The sequence below is a fragment of the Lissotriton vulgaris genome, chromosome 8, assembly GCF_964263255.1.
Source record: "Lissotriton vulgaris chromosome 8, aLisVul1.2, whole genome shotgun sequence".
NCBI classification, from domain to species: Eukaryota; Metazoa; Chordata; class Amphibia; order Caudata; family Salamandridae; genus Lissotriton; species Lissotriton vulgaris.
Genome location: NC_141696.1, coordinates 1,207,807,602 through 1,207,829,034, shown reverse-complemented (window position 1 = coordinate 1,207,829,034; position 21,433 = coordinate 1,207,807,602). Strand labels below are relative to the sequence as shown.

The 21,433-nt window shown below is 45.8% G+C and overlaps 1 protein-coding gene across 1 annotated transcript in view; it reads left to right on the top strand.

Moving 5' to 3' along the window:
• Window positions 1-21,433, top strand: part of EXOSC8 (exosome component 8) — a 289,111-nt gene that overhangs the window by 24,579 nt on the left and 243,099 nt on the right. Inside the window, exons 2-3 of the mRNA XM_086935084.1 lie at window positions 12,810-12,846; window positions 13,087-13,150. Coding sequence (XP_086791210.1) covers window positions 12,810-12,846; window positions 13,087-13,150 — 101 coding nt within the window. The remainder of the gene's footprint in view (window positions 1-12,809; window positions 12,847-13,086; window positions 13,151-21,433) is intronic.

Sequence of the window (21,433 nt, the reverse complement as noted above, 5' to 3'; positions counted from 1 at the left end):
CAAATTAATCAGCTCTCTAATATGAACCTTTTTCCATGACACATTCATGTTTTCTAAATCTTTGTCAGAAGTAAATTCTACTCTATAGGGTTTCTGCAACACTTTAGATTTGCCAATGTCAATTCCCATGCTAGCTGCCATATCCATTAATTTTTCGTGAAATACCCTTGTATTTCTAGTGATGCTTTTGCAGACAAACAGCAATTCGTCTTCACTATGGTATTTAATCTTTCCAAACCCACATTTCCTGAAATCAATTCTTCTATTTCAATTCTTAATTTATATAGGTCTAATGGCTTGGGCTGCATTTTTGGTCTCTCTATTTCTCGAGTCCACCTTTCTATTTCTTCGGGAGTTACTACAGTGGCACTTATCGTTCCTGATGAAGTCTCTATCTGTACTTCCCTTGTGGGTACAGGAGTGGGTTTTCTCATGGAACCACTTTCAGGTTCTCGTATTGGTAAATCCAATAAGGAAATTACTGATTCACATTAGCTTGCCTGATCATCCTCTATCAGGGTTTCTTTTCTTGGCTGTACTACTGATGTAGTTATAACTGGAGCTTTTGGACTAGCTTGTTTATCTCCGTACAATGGAACAACTGGGCCAATGGTTACTGGAATTGTCAAAGCCTCAGGACTTGTATTTAACTGGGATATTTTCTGAATTAATTCACTTCTCTGTTTATTTAAAGCTTCCTTTACTCTTTCTTGCAATACCCTTTCAAGGGAGGTCTCATGAATCACTTGCAGAATTAAAGGTGGATTAAAGAACGGAGTAGTCGGATTGGACGTGCTCGACCCCTCATTACAGGGAGGCCTAAAGAACGGAGCAGTTGGATTAGATGTGTTTGACCCCTCATTTCAGGGAGGCCTAAAGAACGGATTTTTTGGGTTTACTAGTCTGGTTTCTTCACTATATGGTGGTGGATTTTTCATTAATAAATCCTTTAGATAATCATCATCAGAATCACCAGTAGCCATTAAATGCCTAGTTTTCTCTGTCCTTTTACCTCCCACAGGCTCCTCTACTGTCAGTACTGGGTAAAGTCCCTCCACTAGCATATTCTGTCTCCATTCTTTCATTCTTTTTTCTTTGGTATCTCTTTTAACCTGTGGGTAAAACTTACTTAACCCTTTGTCAATTCTTGGTCTGTCCTGCTCGAAAGCTTCTATTTCCCATTCCTCTAATGCCTCATAGTGTGTCAATCTAGGTCTGGGATGTAAATCATTCATTCAGGTTCTTAAGTTGAACATAATTAATCCGTTAAAGGTACCGTTTAAGGGGAATTCTAATATTCCATCATCTTTGGTATATTCTACCCAATTTGCCAACCATACACAAGCATGGTACCCTCTGTCAAACATCATGAAGGATGCAGGAGTGTTTGGTGGTGGAATAATAACTCCTTCTCTAGTTTTAAAATCGGCTTGTCTTTCTTGAAATAATTTTCAACTGTGTCTACGACAGTCATTTTTCTCTTGCTTCCGTACGTTCTGAGAGGTCTACCTCGTATCCACTGTTCAAAAGCAAACCCCTGGTATCTGTGATCAGGTCTAATCTCTGGATAAGTTGGATACCACATATACTTTCTACGAGTTTTCTTTGTTTACAAAATCACTTCTAATACTAGCGCGTCTTACTTTTCTCGTCAACAGGGGTGTGGGATTTTATACAATATCTTCTTGTCCAAAGGACAAAATGTTTAAGAAATCTTCTTGTTCTGTAAAAAAATCAACTTGTCCCATTTGGTACCAAACAATGAAGTTTCAATGTATGACCGCATTCTCATGTAAGAGCTTGGATAGCAGCCTTTCTGATTATGCCAGGGCTCATTTTACTATATTATTAGAAACAACGATCCCTAACATGGGAAATATAAGAACATATCCACAAAACTGCAATCAGCGTTTGGTGTTCTATTGTCCCAATGGAACTTTTTTCATGTATTTACTTCCATACTAATATAATAAAGAGAGAGAACCCAAACCTTTGAGGCGGGTAATCTCAGGAACCACAGTGCCAATCAAAACACCCAATACAGCATTGGAAATGTCAGGGTAGGCAGATGGACATAGGGTATATACCAGCAAAACATATACTTTAGAAGGGCAAAGTACGTTGTTTGACAAAGTAGTCCCTTGGAAGTAGCCCCCTCAATTTTTTTTTTAAAGTAGTTTTACGTTGATTTGCCTTTATTTTGTTTTTAAAATATTGACATGCACCAAAGCTGATGTATTAAATGATTCCTTAGTGCAATGGTAGTTAACGTTTTCAAACTCTACATTGTAGCTTTCTGCACACTACAACCATTTTTAGGTTGCAAATATTTTGCTCTCTTAATCCCTTTTTCAAGGAGCACATTGTTTGGGGTACATTGTCCGTTTTCAAAATAAAATCACCAATATTGCTTCCATTCTTCTTTATACACTTGCACATTATAAAGGAGTCTTCTGGAAGCTATACACATAGCCACAACTTGTAAATGTTGCAGACAATGCACACTTGCTTTTATTGGATCCCCTTTCAGTAATGCAAGCTAAGATTCCTGCTGACTGTGTTTGAATATATCTGACTTGAATTCTCTGCTCGACCTAACTTTAATGCAATTGACCCATGAACATGTTACACAACTTTGTTTTAAACATTAGCATCCCGACAAGCCGAATAAACTGTGGGCGACCATACATCTAGCAAGCAAATGCAAATTTGTAAAGTCGATGGGGGGATTTGAGGAAGCCAGCAAGAAAAATGCATCCGTTAGAAAACCCCGAAGGCAGGCCATTGAAAAAATATTAAGGTACTATGGTTACAGCAGGCACTGACTTGTCATTGAAGATGTTAAGAAGAAAGGTCATGCCTTCCACAGCAATTTACTTAGTTGCCTCTCCAAGTCATACCATGCAGACTTCATGCAAAGTAAAGCTCAAACTCCACACAGCTAATGTTCTGCATAGCTCCTGCACAACCCACGGGCATGACACACCTCATCTCTAGAACAACTTGTATCCTCTGTAGTGCAGCTCATACACTTTACACCTTCTATTTAACAATTCCCTCATGCACTATCCCTTACCCTTACATGAATGATGCACAGCACTGCTCATACCTATTTTACAGATCATGTCCTGCACAGGTCACTGTAAAGATAATATGCAGTGTAGCTCAGGTACCATGTGGATCACATGTAAGACATAGTTAAACCTTGCATTACCATTGTTCCTAGCATCTTCAGTATAGTGCACAAATCAAGGTATGCACAGCCCATGCTTGCACAGCTTATTCCATTTTGACAGGTAGTATCCTCTACGTGCTGAGGGATGCGAAGATGGGGTTCTTATTAAAAAAAAGGAGATTATGGTGTGTGATTTAGTCATACTCTGCTACTAAGTAAAAGGAACAGCCCTTTGATGGTTTTATTCAAGGGAGTAGCCAGAAAGTTAAAATACCCCCCACTTTGACCAATGCTCTGACAGCACCAAGTAAGTGATGTAAGTGAGCTCATACCTCCTTAAAACTCCTTTGTCACTTCCATCCAAGCATCTGTCTGCTCATGTCCACCATTTCACCTTTACATTGTCATTCATTCTATCATTCATTCTTTCTTCCCATTCAATCCATCAGCCATTCCATACATCTACCCATCTGTTCACCCTTCCACTATCTATGCACGCACCCAGCCACTATCTATGCACGCATCCATCCACCCATGCATCCATCATTTGACTTACCCTTCAAACAATAACGCCTTTCAACCATCAATTGTTCCTTTGGCCATTCGTTTATTCATCCATCCTCTCAGATTTTAATTTACTTTGCCATACATCCATCCTCTCAGATTTTCATTTACTAGTTTGCTATACACCCATCCTTTCAGATTTTATATTACTAGAAATCCTTTTATCTATTCCAACTTTTATTTACTCTGCCATCATTTTATCCACTGATCGATCCATCCATCCATCGTTTCACACACCCATCCACCCTTTCACCCACTCATCCATCCTTTCACCCAACCATCCATTCATCCTTTTATCCACTCGTCCATCCATCCTTTCATCCACCCATACATTCACCCACTCATCTATCCTTTGCCCCTCTTCCATCCTTCTCTCCCTTTTCTAGCAACCCATCTTCTATTTTCTTTTAGTTAATCATCTCTTATCTGCCAAGTTGTAGATGAGAGGCCCATAAAAAACTCACCTCTGCTGAAGCTGCTATAGGGAGGCGTTCACTATGCCCCAGGTTTTATTGGTGGGGGGCCCTTAATGAGTAGGTTTAGCTTTAGAACCGCACAAGCTTTCAATTCACTAAAACATTAAAAAGTGTTGTCAAAATCCTATAAAATAATGCACCCTTGGTCACAAACACACGCACAAATAGGGTTAGAGTGGTATTTTATCAGAGTTCAGTCCACTAGGTAAGAGAGGCAGCAACAGCGTGTTAAAAATATAAATATAAATGCTTAAGTTGCATTTGTAAAGATGAATTTTCCATAAACTTAATGTTAGAATATTGTGCAAGGCCCTACATCAAAAAGTGGATTTTGACAACACTTTTTTGATGTGGGGCTGGGCACAATATTTTGTTGCCCGTCCTAGTTTACAGAAAATTCAACTTTACAAATGCAACTTTATCATTTATATGTTACTACGCTTTTGCGGCCTCTTACCTTGTGGGCTGATAATAGCTCCGATCACAGTAATAGCCACAGTGTTGGGGAGCAGCCGTGATCTCGGCAGCTGGTGGTGATAGGCCGTGTGCTTTACACCAAAGGCACAAGGGCAATGACCTCTGAATGATGGGGCCACGAGGCAGGTTTTGGGGAGTGCAGAGACTTGGAAACACAGGATTATTGTGAAATGAAGTACTTGTGCATTCTGCTTACAAGCAACGGTGACCGGCCTAAATGCTTTCAGCGTGCAGTTGTGAGTTACAGCCTGCACTCTGAATGAAACCGTGTAAGCAGAGTTTTTTTTTTTCCTTTTCCAAAAGCGTATGGCAGGCCTGCCCCGCAACGTTCAAAGAGATGTCAGTGCGTGCCTTGCGCTGTGCGCAGAAAGGAGGGAAGCACTTCTGGGTATTGTCAGTGAATCAAAGGATTATTGAATCGTAGAAAGTTATGCCAATAAACGCAGCACGCATTTGGAAGCAGGTTAGAAGGATTTTGCAAGTTCTTTTCTGGGAAAGGTTTCTGCTGCAGGAAGTGGAGCCTACTTGTCCGACGGACAATAAAAACATAATTACTTGTTGTCCCTGTCAGTAAACAATATGTCCTGGGCGTCGGGCGATATGAATTCCCCACCCCTCAGTCAACCAATCAACACTTTGGTTGCAAATACATTTCGACCAATGGATGCGCGGCTTTTCCCGTGAGTCAAGTTCTCACGCTCCTGCACTCACTCCTCCTTTACAATACTATCTCAGCTACACACCCGCTGTTTCGACCAATACCAGCGCGGCACAGAGTGACGTCAGCGCAGCTCCGCAACTGACTCCCTCCTTCACAAGGTAACTGAAATTCAATTTCTTTAAAGTGCAAGTGCTTTATTTAATTTACAACGTATAACATTCGCCACTGTACTCGAGTGTCTAGAGAGAAAAGATTTGTTTTACTGCAAGTAAACGTCTTCTGTCTACTTTTCATATACTGCGGATAGATCCCTTCTGCCTATCCTTCACTCAAGCATTAGAGAACCTGGTACTCCCTCGACTCCTCCACTCTGGGATATATACTAAGTCTAAAGTTTCACCTGCGAACCCTTTTGCTATCAAACAAGCTCAGACGAACCTGCTACTCCTTCTGTGTGACCCTTACTAGGTTATATCACAATAGAAGTTTTGCTAGCGAACTTGTTGATATCACTTATTCAATCATTCATACAGAAAATCCTAATTAGTGCTTCCAGTTCTGCCTAACCATGCACTCATTTTCCTCGAGACACTGACCTCACTGCGATGTGGCTTCTATTACCACCCGCTATTCTGCCCCCGGGGATTCCAGACAAAACATATAACAGGTACGCACAGTTTTAGTTAGTTACATATACTTCAATATAGCAGCATCAAAATAAGCATTTCAATAATAACACATTTCAATAATACATTTGATCGATCAATACAATATGAATTTTAACCTATTAACTAACTACCTAACTTTAACTAATCCCTAACCATCCTCTGCTTACCAGAAAAGAATAATGATAGAGCGCGCAGGTCACCCGGCTAGGATATTTTTTACTAATACTCACCTGGGCCCATAATTTTGATACACCCTAACATTCACCTTGGGTAACTCCCGCTCTACTATCAGTATAACTTGAGATTTTCTATACTTCTGATTCCTATATCTATAACCTAGCAATGTAGACACTAGGAACCTAATCACCCAGGATCAGGGAGTTGAGTTGTAAATCAGATGGTCAAGAACATTTACAACATTTGTAAAAACATGAAATAACCACAGACTCTGGGTAGGTTCAAAACTTTATCTAATCATCATATGTCATGAGTATCAGATTAAAACATATTAAGCTATCTATAATCAAGATCATTAAAAGCGTATAGCTATGCAAAAGTTAGATTAGGCTAAGCATTTAAGAATTTTGAATAAGGGAAGGTAAAAACAAGGAACATGCTGTATTTAGAATAACAATCTTTCACAACGTTGGTTAAAGGAGGGTAAAGAAAGGAACATGCTATATCCAAGAGACTTTATAGCAGTTAAAGAAACTTAAATTCGAGATTCATTTCACAATTCATCTCAATACTATAGGGTAGGTAAGATTGGAACATACTATTAAATTTAGCTTATCTCCTAAAGGAAGGGTAAGATAAGGAACATATACTAAAATAGAAAACGATTTAGCATTAACTAAAGGTAGGTCGGAAAAGTGGTACATGCTAATAGACAAGTAATGCATGAAAATCTCTTTATCAAGGGACAGTGGAGAAAAAGGAACATATGCAATTACGCTTTGCAATATTCGAGAATTAGAAATGCAAATATAGATAAGCAATTACCCACACAGACTTTATATTTACCTAGGATAGAGTGAAGACCAACCCTGGCCACGGGTCAGTTGGAAAAGATGGGAAGGAACCATCAAGGACTTGGGTGCCAGTAGGCGAGCAGGTGCAGCTCATGGACAGTCAGGACAGGATAACCCCAGAATTTGGATCAGGACCGGGTTCACCAAAGGGTACGACCAACACCCGCAGCTTCGGTTGCAACGCCTGCACTACTCCCTCTCTGCAAGGAATCTGCCAATAACCCCGATTGGGTTCTCGAACCTCCCAGCAAAGTGCTTCACCAGCACTTTCAATTACCAAAAACCCCGAAATTGGTTTCTCAAACCTCCCAACAGAGTGCTCCGCAGCTCTCTGTGTATCAGTCCCCTATAGAGTGGTTTGGGTCAGTGACAGGTCAGCTATTCGGACAAGTCGGACAATTTCTCTAGCTAAACCTACGCTAGTTATACTGTTTTTCGGGTCAGTGTACCACCCCCCCAATGTTGCAAGTGTGAGGATCCCCAATTTTGATTGGACAAAGTAGAAGGTTAGGTCATCACACCACCTAAAATTTATACTTTCTCAGGCTTAGTATTTCAATTTCCGTACCCGCCCCTCAAATTCCAGGTTCTCATGACATATGTCTTTCGTATAACAATAGTGAATACAATATTCGTTTACATTTGTTGCATTTGTAGTACAGTTCAGCTTCGTTGCAGTTCAGGTTCCCAGGACCATCTTGGCTGTGGCTGCCAGCTGGCTGGGTTCCACTGCTGCAGAGTTCTTTTCCCTCCGCAACAAGACTTGCGCAGTAGGGACTTCCAAAATGGAGTAGTAAGCACCTCCCAGGCCCAAAGGATACGAAACATGAAAAGCAAGAGAAAACAATTTAGAACACAGTAATAAATGATTACACTGTATACCATGAGTTTCTATACTTCACCCATTACTTCATAATAACTAAAGCATTATTGATTATGCAAAACCATAGCTTTGCGAAAGCAGCAATGCAAGCTTAGAGCATGTGAGAACACAGAGCAGCCATCATAGATTTATTGCACATGCGCAGGTATTTTCCCTCCAAGACATTGAATACGTCACGTCACATGGTTATGACCACATGTGCAGTCTAAATTCCCCGCGTAGCTGCGGCCATTTTATTGTGCAAGCGTATTAAGAATAATAAACACATAAGCAAGCGTCTCGGACACCCCGTATAATGAAAAATGTGCAAAATTAGTAAAACGAACATGTTGGTAATTTTATTAACGTTATTCGAGGTTCATGAATACAAGTCGCTTAACGTGTGAATCCTTGCTCCATCAGGACCAGTTGGTCAATTTATTCTGACATTGTAACTGTACAGTAAGAACTGATAATTGCGACCATGCCCACATTTTTAAATACAAATTAAGAGAATTTATCCTTGAAAAAATAAGAAAACTTTGAACATTCCTATAGGGCCATGTTAAGCTGTACTGTTAATGTAATGGCTTTATTGCATTGTAATGTCTAGGACGAGGGACATTAAAGTACTGCAGTTTTGTAACATCAGTTATTTCAGATGCCCAAGCATTTGAGTGCAACACCATCTGTTTTGAGTATTGGGTGGCATTAGATTGAAAAAATAAATAACCTCATCGCATTAAAGCAAACCACGCTGAAAGCTTAATAAATTGTTTGTGCGACTTCTGAGGGGGAGCAAGACAGACTCCCTGCACATTATGTATCCTATATTAAACAAGCACTGGAAATGCAATAGGTCTCGCATTAGGAAAGTTTGAGCTATTGGTATTGTAAATGACACTTTTTTTTTATGTGTTGGTTTTGAAAGTAGCAAAATTAATAGCTTTGTCAGTTACAATGTCAATAGTTTTAACTTTTGCAAATGTGACACCTATAGCATTTGTAATGCAATGTGTGTTGTATTTACGTGACTTAGATGTCTTGATATTACAAATAACAATGGCTTTTAATTGTGTAAATAATTAATACTTAAATAAAAGTTATTGTAATTTATAATGGCAATACCTTAAACGTTTGTAAATAACTTTTGTGAAGATTATGTTCAGTGTATTTTATTGTGACGAAAATCCAAGAACATTGCATTTGCACCTACACACACACAGAGCCACACACACACACACATATAGATGTGGTAGTGTTGGATCTGGGGGATATGGTGGTGGTGGTGGTGATGGTGGATGTGGTGGTTGAGGGGGTGGATGTGGTGGTGGATGTGGTGGTGGTGGTGGATGTGGTGGTGGTGGTGGTGTTGGTGGTGGATGTGGTGGTTGTGGTTGTGGATGTGGTGAAAGTGGTGGTGGATGAGGTGGTGGATGTGGTGGTGGTGGATGTGGTGGTGGTGGATGTGGTGGTGGTGGATGAGGTGGTGGATGTGGTGGTGAATGTGGTGGTGGTGGTGGTGTTGGTGGTGTATGTGGTGGTTGTGGATGTGGTGAAAGTGGTGGTAGATGTGGTGGTGGATGTGGTGGTGGTGGATGCAGTGGTGGATGAGGTGGTGGATGAGGTGGTGGATGAGGTGGTGGATGTGGTGGTGGTGGATGTGGTGGTGGTGGATGCGGTGGTGGTGGATGCGGTGGTGGATGCGGTGGTGGTGGATGCGGTGGTGGTGGATGCGGTGGTGGTGGATGCGGTGGTGGATGAGGTGGTGGTGGATGCGGTGGTGGATGAGGTGGTGGATGTGGTGGTAGATGTGGTGGTGGATGTGGTGGTGGATGTGGTGGTGGATGTGGTGGTGGATGTGGTGGTGGATGTGGTGGTGGATGTGGTGGATGCGGTGGTGGTGGTGGATGCGGTGGTGGTGGTGGATGCGGTGGTGGTGGATGCGGTGGTGGTGGATGCGGTGGTGGTGGATGCGGTGGTGGTGGATGCGGTGGTGGATGAGGTGGTGGATGAGGTGGTGGATGAGGTGGTGGATGTAGAGAGGGGGTGTAGAGAGAGAGGGGGTGTAGAGAGAGAGGGGTGTAGAGAGAGAGGGGTGTAGAATGCACACCCAGCCCCATCTGTCAAAGCGGAAAATTGTGAAGATTACACCAGGCAAGAAAACGTTGCCACCGTGTTGTGTCCCTGTGGGGTAGGGCCTTATGACTGCCCCTAAGTAAAATTCTGATTTTCACAGGGGTTCAGGAACATTGCAACATTAAGAAAAAAAGCAGATAATAAGTTTTGGTTTCATAAATTACCTAAAGAAAGTTATACTTAAATCCTATTAAAATTGACCAATAGTCTGTTCTAGAACCTATGAGGTACATAGTTATAGCTCACTTCTTATAAAGCATTTTGTGCAGAATCACTGAAAGCTTACTCCTCGATCTATTAACAGTCTTTATTTTAGTGATACAATTTTTATTCTTCAAAACTTTAGTCTGCAATGGAGTGACAGTAACTTTGTTTGAGTAGACTTCAGGTCTGCTCAATCAGCTCAGAAATAGTTAAAAATAACATGGAGGGCAAATTTTATGAGTACAGCACAAACACATTTAACCGAGTTCTTAAAACCTCCGAATACTTGGCAATTTAAATATGGCCTCTAGCAGAACTGCGAAGAAGCATTTCCTTATTGATCATCCACACATCAACGTAGCAGATCAAGGGACCTTTCTGCATGATCATCCGTATCTTCGCACACTCCTTGAGAGGGATACGTTTGGGGATAGTTTCCCCCAGATCCAGGGCATATGCATCAGCTGGGAGCGTGCACAATCAATGATTGCAAAGAGGAGCTCGGAAAAGCTGCCACTGGCAAACATGGCTGCCAATCAAAGACCATCTTTTCTCAGATATCCTACAAAGGCCGAATAACCTCACTATGATTGGAACAGGCTAGCATTCAGACACAGACTAAAACGATGATTTAAAACTGCAAAAAAACGTATGTTATTATGGATGTCAACGAGAGGAAGTGGAAACTCGGCTACAAGAGCCCCATTTGTTTCTGGAGTGTCCTCTCGTTGCTCTTAACTTTGGTCCCAGCACCATGAAACAGGAGTCTCTTGAGGGGATAAAGGTGGGCCTGTCAGTCAAATGTGTGCTGTCATTGGCAAGGAGTCAAATAATCAGTGATGTCACTTTCGCTATCCTCAGCGAATTAATGAGCTGATGTCCATGTGCATATACATTCCACTCTGTACCGCGAGGATTGTTGTGGGTGAAAAACGCTCTTAATCTTATATCCTGGAGGCGTGATCCAAACCAGGTTTTCTAGACCCACAACAAAAAGCAACGGTTTATAAAAAAATATATAATTGGAGAGGTTAAAATGTGATTCAAATAGTAATTCAATTCCCCCCCCCCTCTCGCGGTCCTTGCTTCCTGGAAGGGAGCCAAGCCCTTGGGGCGGGGTGCTGCAAAGCAGGACAGGCTGTGGTATGCACGTGCAACAGGAAATGAGGCAGCCTGCGCCCACGAGGACTCTCTCGAGCAGGGTTAGGTGCACAGTTTGTTTAGAATGTGTCCGTCCTGTAAGCTGAATGTTGCACCTTTGAACTTGTCGCGGGAAAGGCAGAGTTTTGTTTTTGATATATAAAATGTTTTACCTCTGCAGAGACGTCTGGTCCTCGAGGAACGAATGCATGGTTTCCCAAAGTCCAGCAGCATGCCCTACTCCCAGAGTCGAGGCGAACATCCATCACCCCATAAACCGTTTCCCACGGCTTTTTACGAAAGTCAATAGATTACAGATATAAACAAGACGGAGGGAAGGAAGATAAGGGGAGGGGGGAGGAGAAATGCGACACGGCGGGCAGGGGAGGGGGCGGAGCGGGGAGAGGGAACAGACGAAGGAACGGCAGATAAGGGGAGGGGGGAGGAGAAATGCGACACGGCGGGCAGGGGAGGGGGCGGAGCGGGGAGAGGGAACAGACAAAGGAACGGCAGATAAGGGGAGGGGGGAGGAGAAATGCGACACGGCGGGCAGGGGAGGGGGCGGAGCGGGGCCTGGAGTGCGGCTGAGGGAACTGATGTGCACGCGCTTTTAAGCTCAATGCGCATGCGCATTGAGCTTAAAAGTCACGGGCACTGCAAGGAATCGCCACGATTCCTTGCAAGTTGGATAAAGAGTGGATAAGCCCCCATAGTCTCGCTTGCTCCATGCGCATCGACAGGCGAGACCTAAAAAATACGAAGCCAGGGATTCCACTGTGTGCCGTTGTTACAAAAAGAGATGCAAAATTAACTGAAGGTAAATGTATTTTTTCTAGGCTTCAACTGCATCAATCGGGTGTCTATGTAGGTTGTAAGATCCTAATTAAAACAAAGACTATGTAGGTGAATGTAAAAACAAGCAACGGTTGGCCCTGTATGGGTAGCTGTGGTGGTGACTAAAAAATACTTGGTGTTCCTCATGCAATGCGAGTTTGATATGCAGGCCAATTAACAGATTTTCGGGATTCAGTCTATCATGTATATCGAAATTACATATTGGCCACTGGCATCACCGTCTCTGTATGATGTTTGAGTACTTTGTGTTCCTCTATAGAGTGTGACATTTATTACTGTAAATGTTTTGTGACCGTTTCCCCACACTATTTATGACGATCCTGTGTTTGTTTCAGTTGAATGTATCATACAGTATTTTAATATGTACATGTCCTGCCAACGTATGAAAAGCATATGAACATAAATGCACGTATTTACTATGTGATAACTGACAATGGGCACCTACAATAAGATATCTTTGAGAAATACACCTACTATACCAGGACTTTTAATGGTCTAGGTTTTTGTATCAAAAGTTTTTATTCCAGAGCCTAATTTACACCGTTATTTTTCTTTAGAACTGTTGAACCTCTGGAATATTACAGAAAATTCCTGGTGAGTTCATAAAATCTGTACCTTAATTATATTCTATGTTTGTCTGACTTCCTTTGTCCGTGTTCTGCTGCCGGTCTTCCAGACCACTAACAGTTAAGCTTCTCATTATGCTAACGCCTAAATATTTACATTGTTGGTGCTAGTTTAATAGGCAATGATAATTTATGGCCTTTCAAGCATTTAGTCCAGCTCTAACAATACTGTATAGCTGATGTTTATAAGCATTTCGTTTGCATTTAGAAAGAGAACTGTCGACCAGATGGACGAGAGCTTGGTGGATTTAGAACTACAACTGTTAACATAGGTAAGAACTGGAGTGATTGGCTGAGCTTCTCTTTAGCACATAGAAGCATCACTTTTTTTCCTTAAGTTACTTTGAAATTACTGTTGACTAGTGTGTCAAATAGATAATGTATGTCTGCTCATGATAGTTCTCTTCACATTGAAATTCCATAACAGCAAAACAGCTCTCCGTTGCAGCCCATAAAGCCAGATGTGTTGAAAACCGAGTTGAGTTTTGCTTGCCTTTGTTATGTATAAGGGGAAATATCAATTCATGACCTCAGAGGTATGGTGGCTGCCGAAAAACTATTTTTTTTAAACCCCAATAGTGCCCAAAGTCCTAACTGTATGTAACAAGCATTTGCAATGCAATAGGTCTCGCATTATTTAAGTTTGAGCTATTATTATTGTAAATGGCAATGTTTTTTGCTTTATGCTATAGTTTTCTTATGTACATAAAAAGCTACATATAAAGTATTTGTTGTTAAAATTATTTATGCAGTATTTAAATTTGTTTGCATAAAAGATTACAAGAATATCTTAGCAAAAAAGTTAAACTTTTTAATGGTAATTGACTAAATGTCCATTTGTACATTTTAATTTCAAATAGGTAAGTGTAAACATCACAAATATATTGTGCAAACAGTGCAAAATATTTTAGCCATAAATATTTTTGTTTTATGAGGTAGTTTGTAAGAAAATGATTGTAAAAGGCAAACACTGTAATTAAAATGTAACATATATGGCTAGTAAACATACATTAGTAGTATAGTATAATTGTAAACAAGATGTAAATAAGACTACAGAAATTAGCATGAATTATCACTTTAATATCAACTTTACAAACATTTTGAAAACACGATCACAGCTGGTAATCATGCATTGGCTTGTTATTACAAGCATTTCATTTTAATAAATATTTCTGATTCCCAAAAACAAATATGACAGTCTCTCAAAATAATGGCTTTTCAGTTTTAGTTGTATCTTTGATCTCCATGTCATCAAGTACTCATGAATATTACTGCCCCATGGACAGAGTCTGGCTTTACATGTCTACATATTAACATCCAATTCCATGAACACCCATCGCATGCCAGGGATGACCATCACCGCTGGTGAAGAGAAGCACAATTGTGTCAAGAATGCCCACAATACGTTGTGGTCCCATTATACCAGGGATGGGCTCAATAATGCCAAAGATGCCAACATCATGCCAAGCATTGCTAGACTAAAAGTGGGAATAATTCTAACAGGGACACCACCAATAAATTAAGAAGGAACACCATTATGCTAAGGCAAGCATTACCGCCTTCGGGTAAAGTCCGCGCTATATAAAAATGCATAAATACATGAATAAAGAAATACCGCCTTCGGGTAAAGTCCGCGCTATATAAAAATGCATAAATACATAAATAAATAAATACCGCCTTCGGGTAAAGTCTGCGCTATATAAAAATGCATAATTAAATAAATAAATACATACCGCAAAACATCCTCGTTACTCTGCCGGCCTGCGACCAGGAAGTCAGGCAGGCCGGCGCGACACCCGGAAACAGGAAGTAGGAGGGCGGGAGCCTACCCCGCCTCCCACGGAAGAGCCGCGATTGGAGCCGTGTTGGGAGCAGGGAGCACCGGAGCAGGCAGGAGCCTACCCTGCGCCCCGGTGCCGAAGGAGGGAAGAAGAGTCCTGCTGCCGGGCCTTGCAGCTGAGGAGAGGAAGCCGGTGAGTGCGTTGCTGAGCGGCGTGCGGGCGGAGGGAGAGGAGCATGTAGGCGCGGGGGGGGGGGGGCCCTGTGTATGTGTGTGTATGTGTGTGCGTGCGTGTGTGTATGTGTCTTGGAGTGCGTGTGTGTGGCTGTGGGGGAGGGGGTGTGTGTGTGAGCGAGTGTCTGTCTGCGACGTGTGTGTGTGTGTGTGTGTGTCTGTGTCTGTGTGCATGCATGCGCGGTAGGCTGGGAGGGCGGCGCATGCGCAGTAGGCTGGGAGGGCGGCGCAGGACGGAACGTGCGCGTTCGCGCAGCCAAATCCGAATGCTAAAAATCGTGCCAGTTTCTTGTCCCTCATTCCCCGGCATCCGCCAGCTATAGAGTCTCTGTCCCTGTTCCAGGGCGAGACCTAAAAAGGTGGTCTCCCACTTTCCTATACTGATAATGAGCTGAAAAGAAGCTATCTAAAGCTTGTGGGACTGAACCTGGTGAATGAGGATTTTATTAAATTTAAGATTGTGAACTTGGTCAGTATCTTTGAAGAAATATTTATATGAAATTCTACATCAGAGTAGATAGTATTCAAATGTTTTCTTCATGTCATGGTACCATGTTCTAGTTTTTATTACATTTCATATTGTTTTTTTGACCACCCACAAGACTGGCAGTCCCTCTCTATATTGTCATTTGTCTGACTTTGCTGCCTCCGTTCTGACTGTCAGGCAGCCCCTGGATGACAGTTGTTGTACGAGGTCTTCTGTTCTCGATCAGTGTAGACAAGGCACACAATCTCTTGGTATTTGCAGTGCTTCAGTGACATGGCCTGGAGTGGAACATAATGTTTTTCCCTACTGCATGCCATCCTTCGTTTTGCACTTTCTAGAATAATTGTAAAATCAAGGGTGAAATCTCCTCAGTATTTTCAGGTAAACTCGCAGTTGTCACAGTATGTACAATTAAAATCACTCCACCATCAGACATTTTTAGGTCTCACTGAAGCAATGCGTAAGCATTGTTCGGCGAGATTCTAGTAAACGGTCTGAAAAGTCTCACCAAGCTGCGGATTAGACACAGTTCATGTGAGACAGGAGCGTGCACAAAGCCAGCCACATCCCACACCATGCCTCGGCATCAGACTTCAAAGCAAGCCGCTCCTCGCCTTCCCCCCCCCACCCCCATCAGACTTCAAAGGAATGCACCCCCCCACCCCCCACCCCCCTCCGCGCAGAGCTTGTCTTCATCAGACTTCAAAGGAATGCCCTCCCCCGTCTTCACTAGGTGTTTAATAAGTTTTACATTTTTGCTCTTAATTTCCGCTGTGCCACCACTCTCTTTTCCTTGCTTTTCGTCCTTCCCACCAGCTTCTATGCCACCTTGCCTCTCCGCTCTTCCCTTTAATATTTTTCCTTTTTTTTTTCAAATCCATTTTTATTTTACGAGTTCAAGCAAATTTTGGTACAGCCCTCCACAGTCAGGAGGAGACAGTCAACGACAAATTTGAAAAGATACAGCATTGACACAGTATTGAACCCAGTACTTTAGAACGATATACCCCCAACTACCCCAGCCCACCCAATCCCAAGAACACCGTCCAACCCCTCTCTTAGCTACCCACCCCTTATCCCACCCTAACCCAGTGCACGTGATCACAGTTCATCAACATAAGATGGAGAACAAAGGTGGTGCTGGCCAACAGCCTAGGGTACGGGATCCACATCTGGAGGCAGTGCATCATCAATGTCCATGGGGGGGTCAAGGGTCAGGCCCCTGTAGTCCGCCCACCGTTTCCAGATTTTGTAATGTTTGCGGGGACACCCCCGGGCTTCGAATACGGGCTGTTCCAGGCCCATGAGGAAGTCCAGGCCCGCCTTCCAGGCACAAAGCGGGGGGGGGGCACGTTCGCTCTTCCAGGCCTGTGCCAGATCCCTCTTTGCCACCACAAGCCCCAGCAACAACAGATGACGTTTGTAGATGTTACCCCCAACATTTTCAAGAACATGAAGGCGGCCCAGCCTAGGGGTACGAGGTAGGTCCCACCCCAACACCTCCGACAGGCAGTCCCAGACCCCCGCCCAGAATCTAGTCAGTCTCTCACAGGACCACACAGTATGGAAAAGCGTCCCCCTTTCAGCACCGCACCTCAGACACTCCGGGGCCGCTATAAGACCCGCCCGCCACAGGCGATCCCTAGTGTAATAAGCCCGGTGAAGGTATTTGAATTGGATAAAGCGGAGGCGGATAGCTATAGCAGCACCACGTGGAGATTCAAGGGCCTCAGGCCAGTCATCCTCATCCAGAGGGCCAACATCATTCTCCCAGGAGGCCTTCAATGTCGAGAGGGAAGGGGAGCAATGCGTGACCAGGGAGCGGTATATCTGAGAGACCTTCTTGTCGCCCAGATCCCCCATAAAAAGTTTTGCCTCGATGGGGCTAAAGTCAGGGAGTTGCTACAGGCCCACCAGGCTAGGGGTAAGATCATGGCGAAACTGGAGGTACCGGAAGAACTGAGACCTGGGCATGCTAAATTCAGAACTAAGGTCCTGAAAGGACTTAAGCGTAGTGCCATAGAGGACATGGCCGAGGGATGAGATCCCGATCGCGTCCCAGCCACCGAACCCGGACAGAGACGCCAGCGCCGGTAGTAGGCCATTACGCCACAGCGGAGTCTTGCCCGTCAGTCTACCCCACCAACCCATACTGTGCAGAGCCCGCCGCCAGACCGCGAAGACCACCTGGGTAACCTGCGGAAGCCGGCGCCTCCGCCTGGCCGAGTACAGCAGGTTGTGGAGGGAGGCGCCACCCATTAGAGAATGCTCCAGAGCATAGGCCGGATCACTACGGTCCCCATACCACCACTCGTTAAGCACAAGGAGATGGGAGACCTGATAGTAAGACAAGATGTCCGCGGTCGCCAAGCCGCCGCAGTATGTAGAGAGAAAGCACGTGCGTAGTGCCACCCTGGATGCACCCCCAGCCCACAGAAATCGGCCCAGCACAGAGTCAACACTCCGGAACCACTGCGGGTCAATCTTGAATGGATGATTCTGTAGTTGGTAGAGGAGACGAGGCAGGGCCACCATCTTAAAGATGGCCGACCGGCCGTAGATGTTAAGAGGCATACGCGTCCATGTCTTGATGTCCATCTGGACCCGATCCCACACTGGCTGGATGTTCCGATCCCACGCCACCGCGGGCGAGGCAGAGAGGAAAACACCCAAGTACTTCACGCCATCCACAGCCACCTGAAGGGATGCAGCCCAAGGACAGTTCACCGTGTCACCCCCAACACCCATAGAGTCGACTTGCGCGGGTTGAGGAAGAGCCCCGACGCCCGACCAAACTCTTGCATCAGTTCCAGTACACGAGGGCCCGTGCGCTGCAGGTCAGTCATGAAGAATAGCACATCATCGGCGTATAGAGTTATGCGGTCCGAATGATCCGCCCCCCACACAAAGCCTTGATAAAGCACATCACGGCGCACCCGGGCAGCCAGTGGCTCCATGGCCAGCGCGAAAAGGTAAGGGGAGAGTGGACACCCCTGACGAGTGCCTCTGGTCACCGGAAACCGAGCGGAAGTAGCCCCTGAGACATGCACCGAGGCAGTGACATCGGTATAGAGCAACTTGACATAAGAGACGAAGACCGGGCCTAGGTTCAGCAGCGGCAGGAGAGCAAAGAGAAAGGTCCAGCTGACCGAATCAAAGGCACTGTCGAGATCAGCCAACAGGAGCGCCGCCTAATCCTCCGAAGACCCGATCGCATCAATCGCAGCCTGCGCCCGCCGAATGTTGTGCCTCGTTGCCCGGCGCGGCATAAAGCCCGCTTGATCCGGGTGAACGAGGGCCGAGATATGTGGAAGCAGGCGGTTCGCGAGCGCCTTGGCCAGGAGCTTGGCTTCAAAGTTAATGAGGGATATGGGGCGATAAGATTCATGGCGATCAGGGGTCCTACCCAGCTTCTGGAATACCACAATTTCGGCATGGCGCCAATCCGGTGGGAGGCGGCCGTGCTCCCGCGCCTGCTCCAGGGCCCGCATGTAATGCGGCCCGAGCTGCAGATAAAATTTCTTATAGAATTCACTGGGGAATCCGCTCGGCCCCGGTGCTTTACCCACATTCAGTTGACCCAGCGCGTCGCCCAGCTCCTCAGCCGTTAGGGGAAGATCCAGGGCATCACGTACTTCATCGGACACAGCAAGCGGGGGGACTGTCGGGAGGTAACCCGCGATGTCGTCGGGGGAGAGAGTCTCTCGGGCGGCATACTGGAGCCCATAATAGCGCGCAAAGCTCGTTGCAAGAGTTGCCGGGTCCATAATCGCCACCCCGGCATCGTCAACAAGTCCCGGTAGAGTGAGAGGCTGCAAAGTCTGTTGGCAAAGTCTGTGGAGCATAGAGCAAGACTTGTCGCCCCACTGGTACACTCTACTACGTGTGGCCAACCACGCCTGGCGAGCCTCATCCAATAAGACCGAGGAGTAAGACTGCTGTGCCTGTAGGAGCAGCCGCAGCGAGATATCATCGGCCACCTCCCTGTGACGAGCCTCTAGTTCCTCCACCCGCTCTGCAGCAGCAACAATACTTTCTTGCCGAGTTCGGCGAGCAGAAGCACACCAAGCGATATCTAAACCCCTCAGGGTGGGCTTCATGGCCTCCCAGACAGTCACTGCGTCCACCTCCCCGGTAAGGTTGTCCTGCCAATAGCGGGCAATCGCGCCACGGAGGTGCTGGGAGTAATCAGGGCGCTGTAGGTGCCACGTGGACATCCGCCACCTGAACGGTTGGCGTGCTTTGCACAAATCAATTTGGACCGACACGGGGGAGTGATCAGAGAGCCCGCGAGGCCGAATCGCCGCCCCCTTCACCCTATCAAGGAAGGCCCCCGGTACAAACACACAATCAAGGCGTGAGAGGGAGCCATGAACAGCCGAAACATATGTGTACTCTCGCCTCTCCGCATGTAGGTGCCGCCACACATCCACCCATCCAAGACCCTCAATCATAGCCCCCAACCGTGTAGGGGAGGCCATGGCCGCCACCCCAGGCCTCCTCTGCCTGTCCAAGGCCACATCCACCACATCGTTCCTGTCGCCACCAATCACAGCCAAGGAGTGGGGGAGCTCAGTCCATAGGGCAAACAGTCGTTCCGCTAAGGTCCACTGCAGGGGGGGGGGGGGCATACACACTACCAAACACCACAGGCTCCACACCAATCTTCCCTTGAACAAATACAAAGCGGCCTTGAGGGTCGAGCCATTGACGCTCGTGAGTGTACGCCAGCCGTCTATGAATAAGAATGGCCACTCCCCTGGAGCCCCTAGTAAACCCAGCGTGGAACACTTGATGAAAGCCAAACCGCTGCAAACTCAAGGCCTTAGTGCCCAGCATGTGCGTTTCCTGGAGGAGTACATCCGCCAGGTCCCTCTTCGCCCAGCGAAGCACTGCCCCCCGCTTAATCCTGTCCAGGAGTCCCCGAACATTCCAGCTAAGAACGTGCATGGAGGCGCCAGAAGACACTATCTGCGGGACATCAACCATTATCACAATGCGCCCAACACCACAATCCCCGGCTCCCGGCCCAGGCCTCCAACACCACAGTTGCAAAAATCACAAAGACCACGTGCACCCCACAAAACAGGACCCCAAGACCCACTGCCCCCGAAAAACAGACCCCCCCGACTAGCAACCCAACAACCCAAAATCCCCCTCCCCCACCCCAATACCTCAAGAAACAATGAAGTATCTGTCGCGGCATACGGTACTTCAGGCCCAAAACATAGCGCTGAAAGCTAGGCATGCCAAAGGATCCCAAACCGCCCCCCTACCACCAACCAAACACACTCCCAACACTACCCCCCAGTCCCAACAGGAGGAGGCAGCCCTTGGAACATGCCCCCCCCCCAGCATAGAGTACAATCAAGAGCAGTGCATGACAAAGAATATCAGGTCTCAAAGGTCCCAAACATACGCCAAAGGGCAAAATAATACTGCACCAAATCATGTCTGTGCCGCCGATCGGCAGGCCGCCGCCGCCGCAGTGGACGGTCATAGAAGAAAAGCTAGAATATTTTTCCTTTTAAAATACAAAATGTACATATATACAGCTGGGTTCTGCTGTCCTGCCCCTCAATTTAATTTACCCCTCACTACTTTAATTACGTGCTCCCACGCTTACTTTTTTGTAATTTAATTTTCCTTTAAATAACGGCCTTCTATCTTGAAACGGAAAATTAAGCTGAAATATATACACTGCTGCACGCCACACACTGCTGCACGCCGCACCCTGCTGCACGCCACACCCTGCTGCACGCCACACCCTGCTGCATTACTCACACTGCTGCATTACTCACACTGCTGCTCGCTACACACTGCTGCGCGCCACACGCACACACACACACACACACACTGCTGCGCGCCACACACTGCCGCGCGCCACACACTGCCGCACGCCACACACTGCCGCACGCCACACACTGCCGCACGCCACACACTGCCGCACGCCTCACCCTGCCGCACGCCTCACCCTGCCGCACGCCTCACCCTGCCGCACGCCTCACCCTGCTGCACGCCTCACCCTGCTGCACGCCACACCCTGCTGCACGC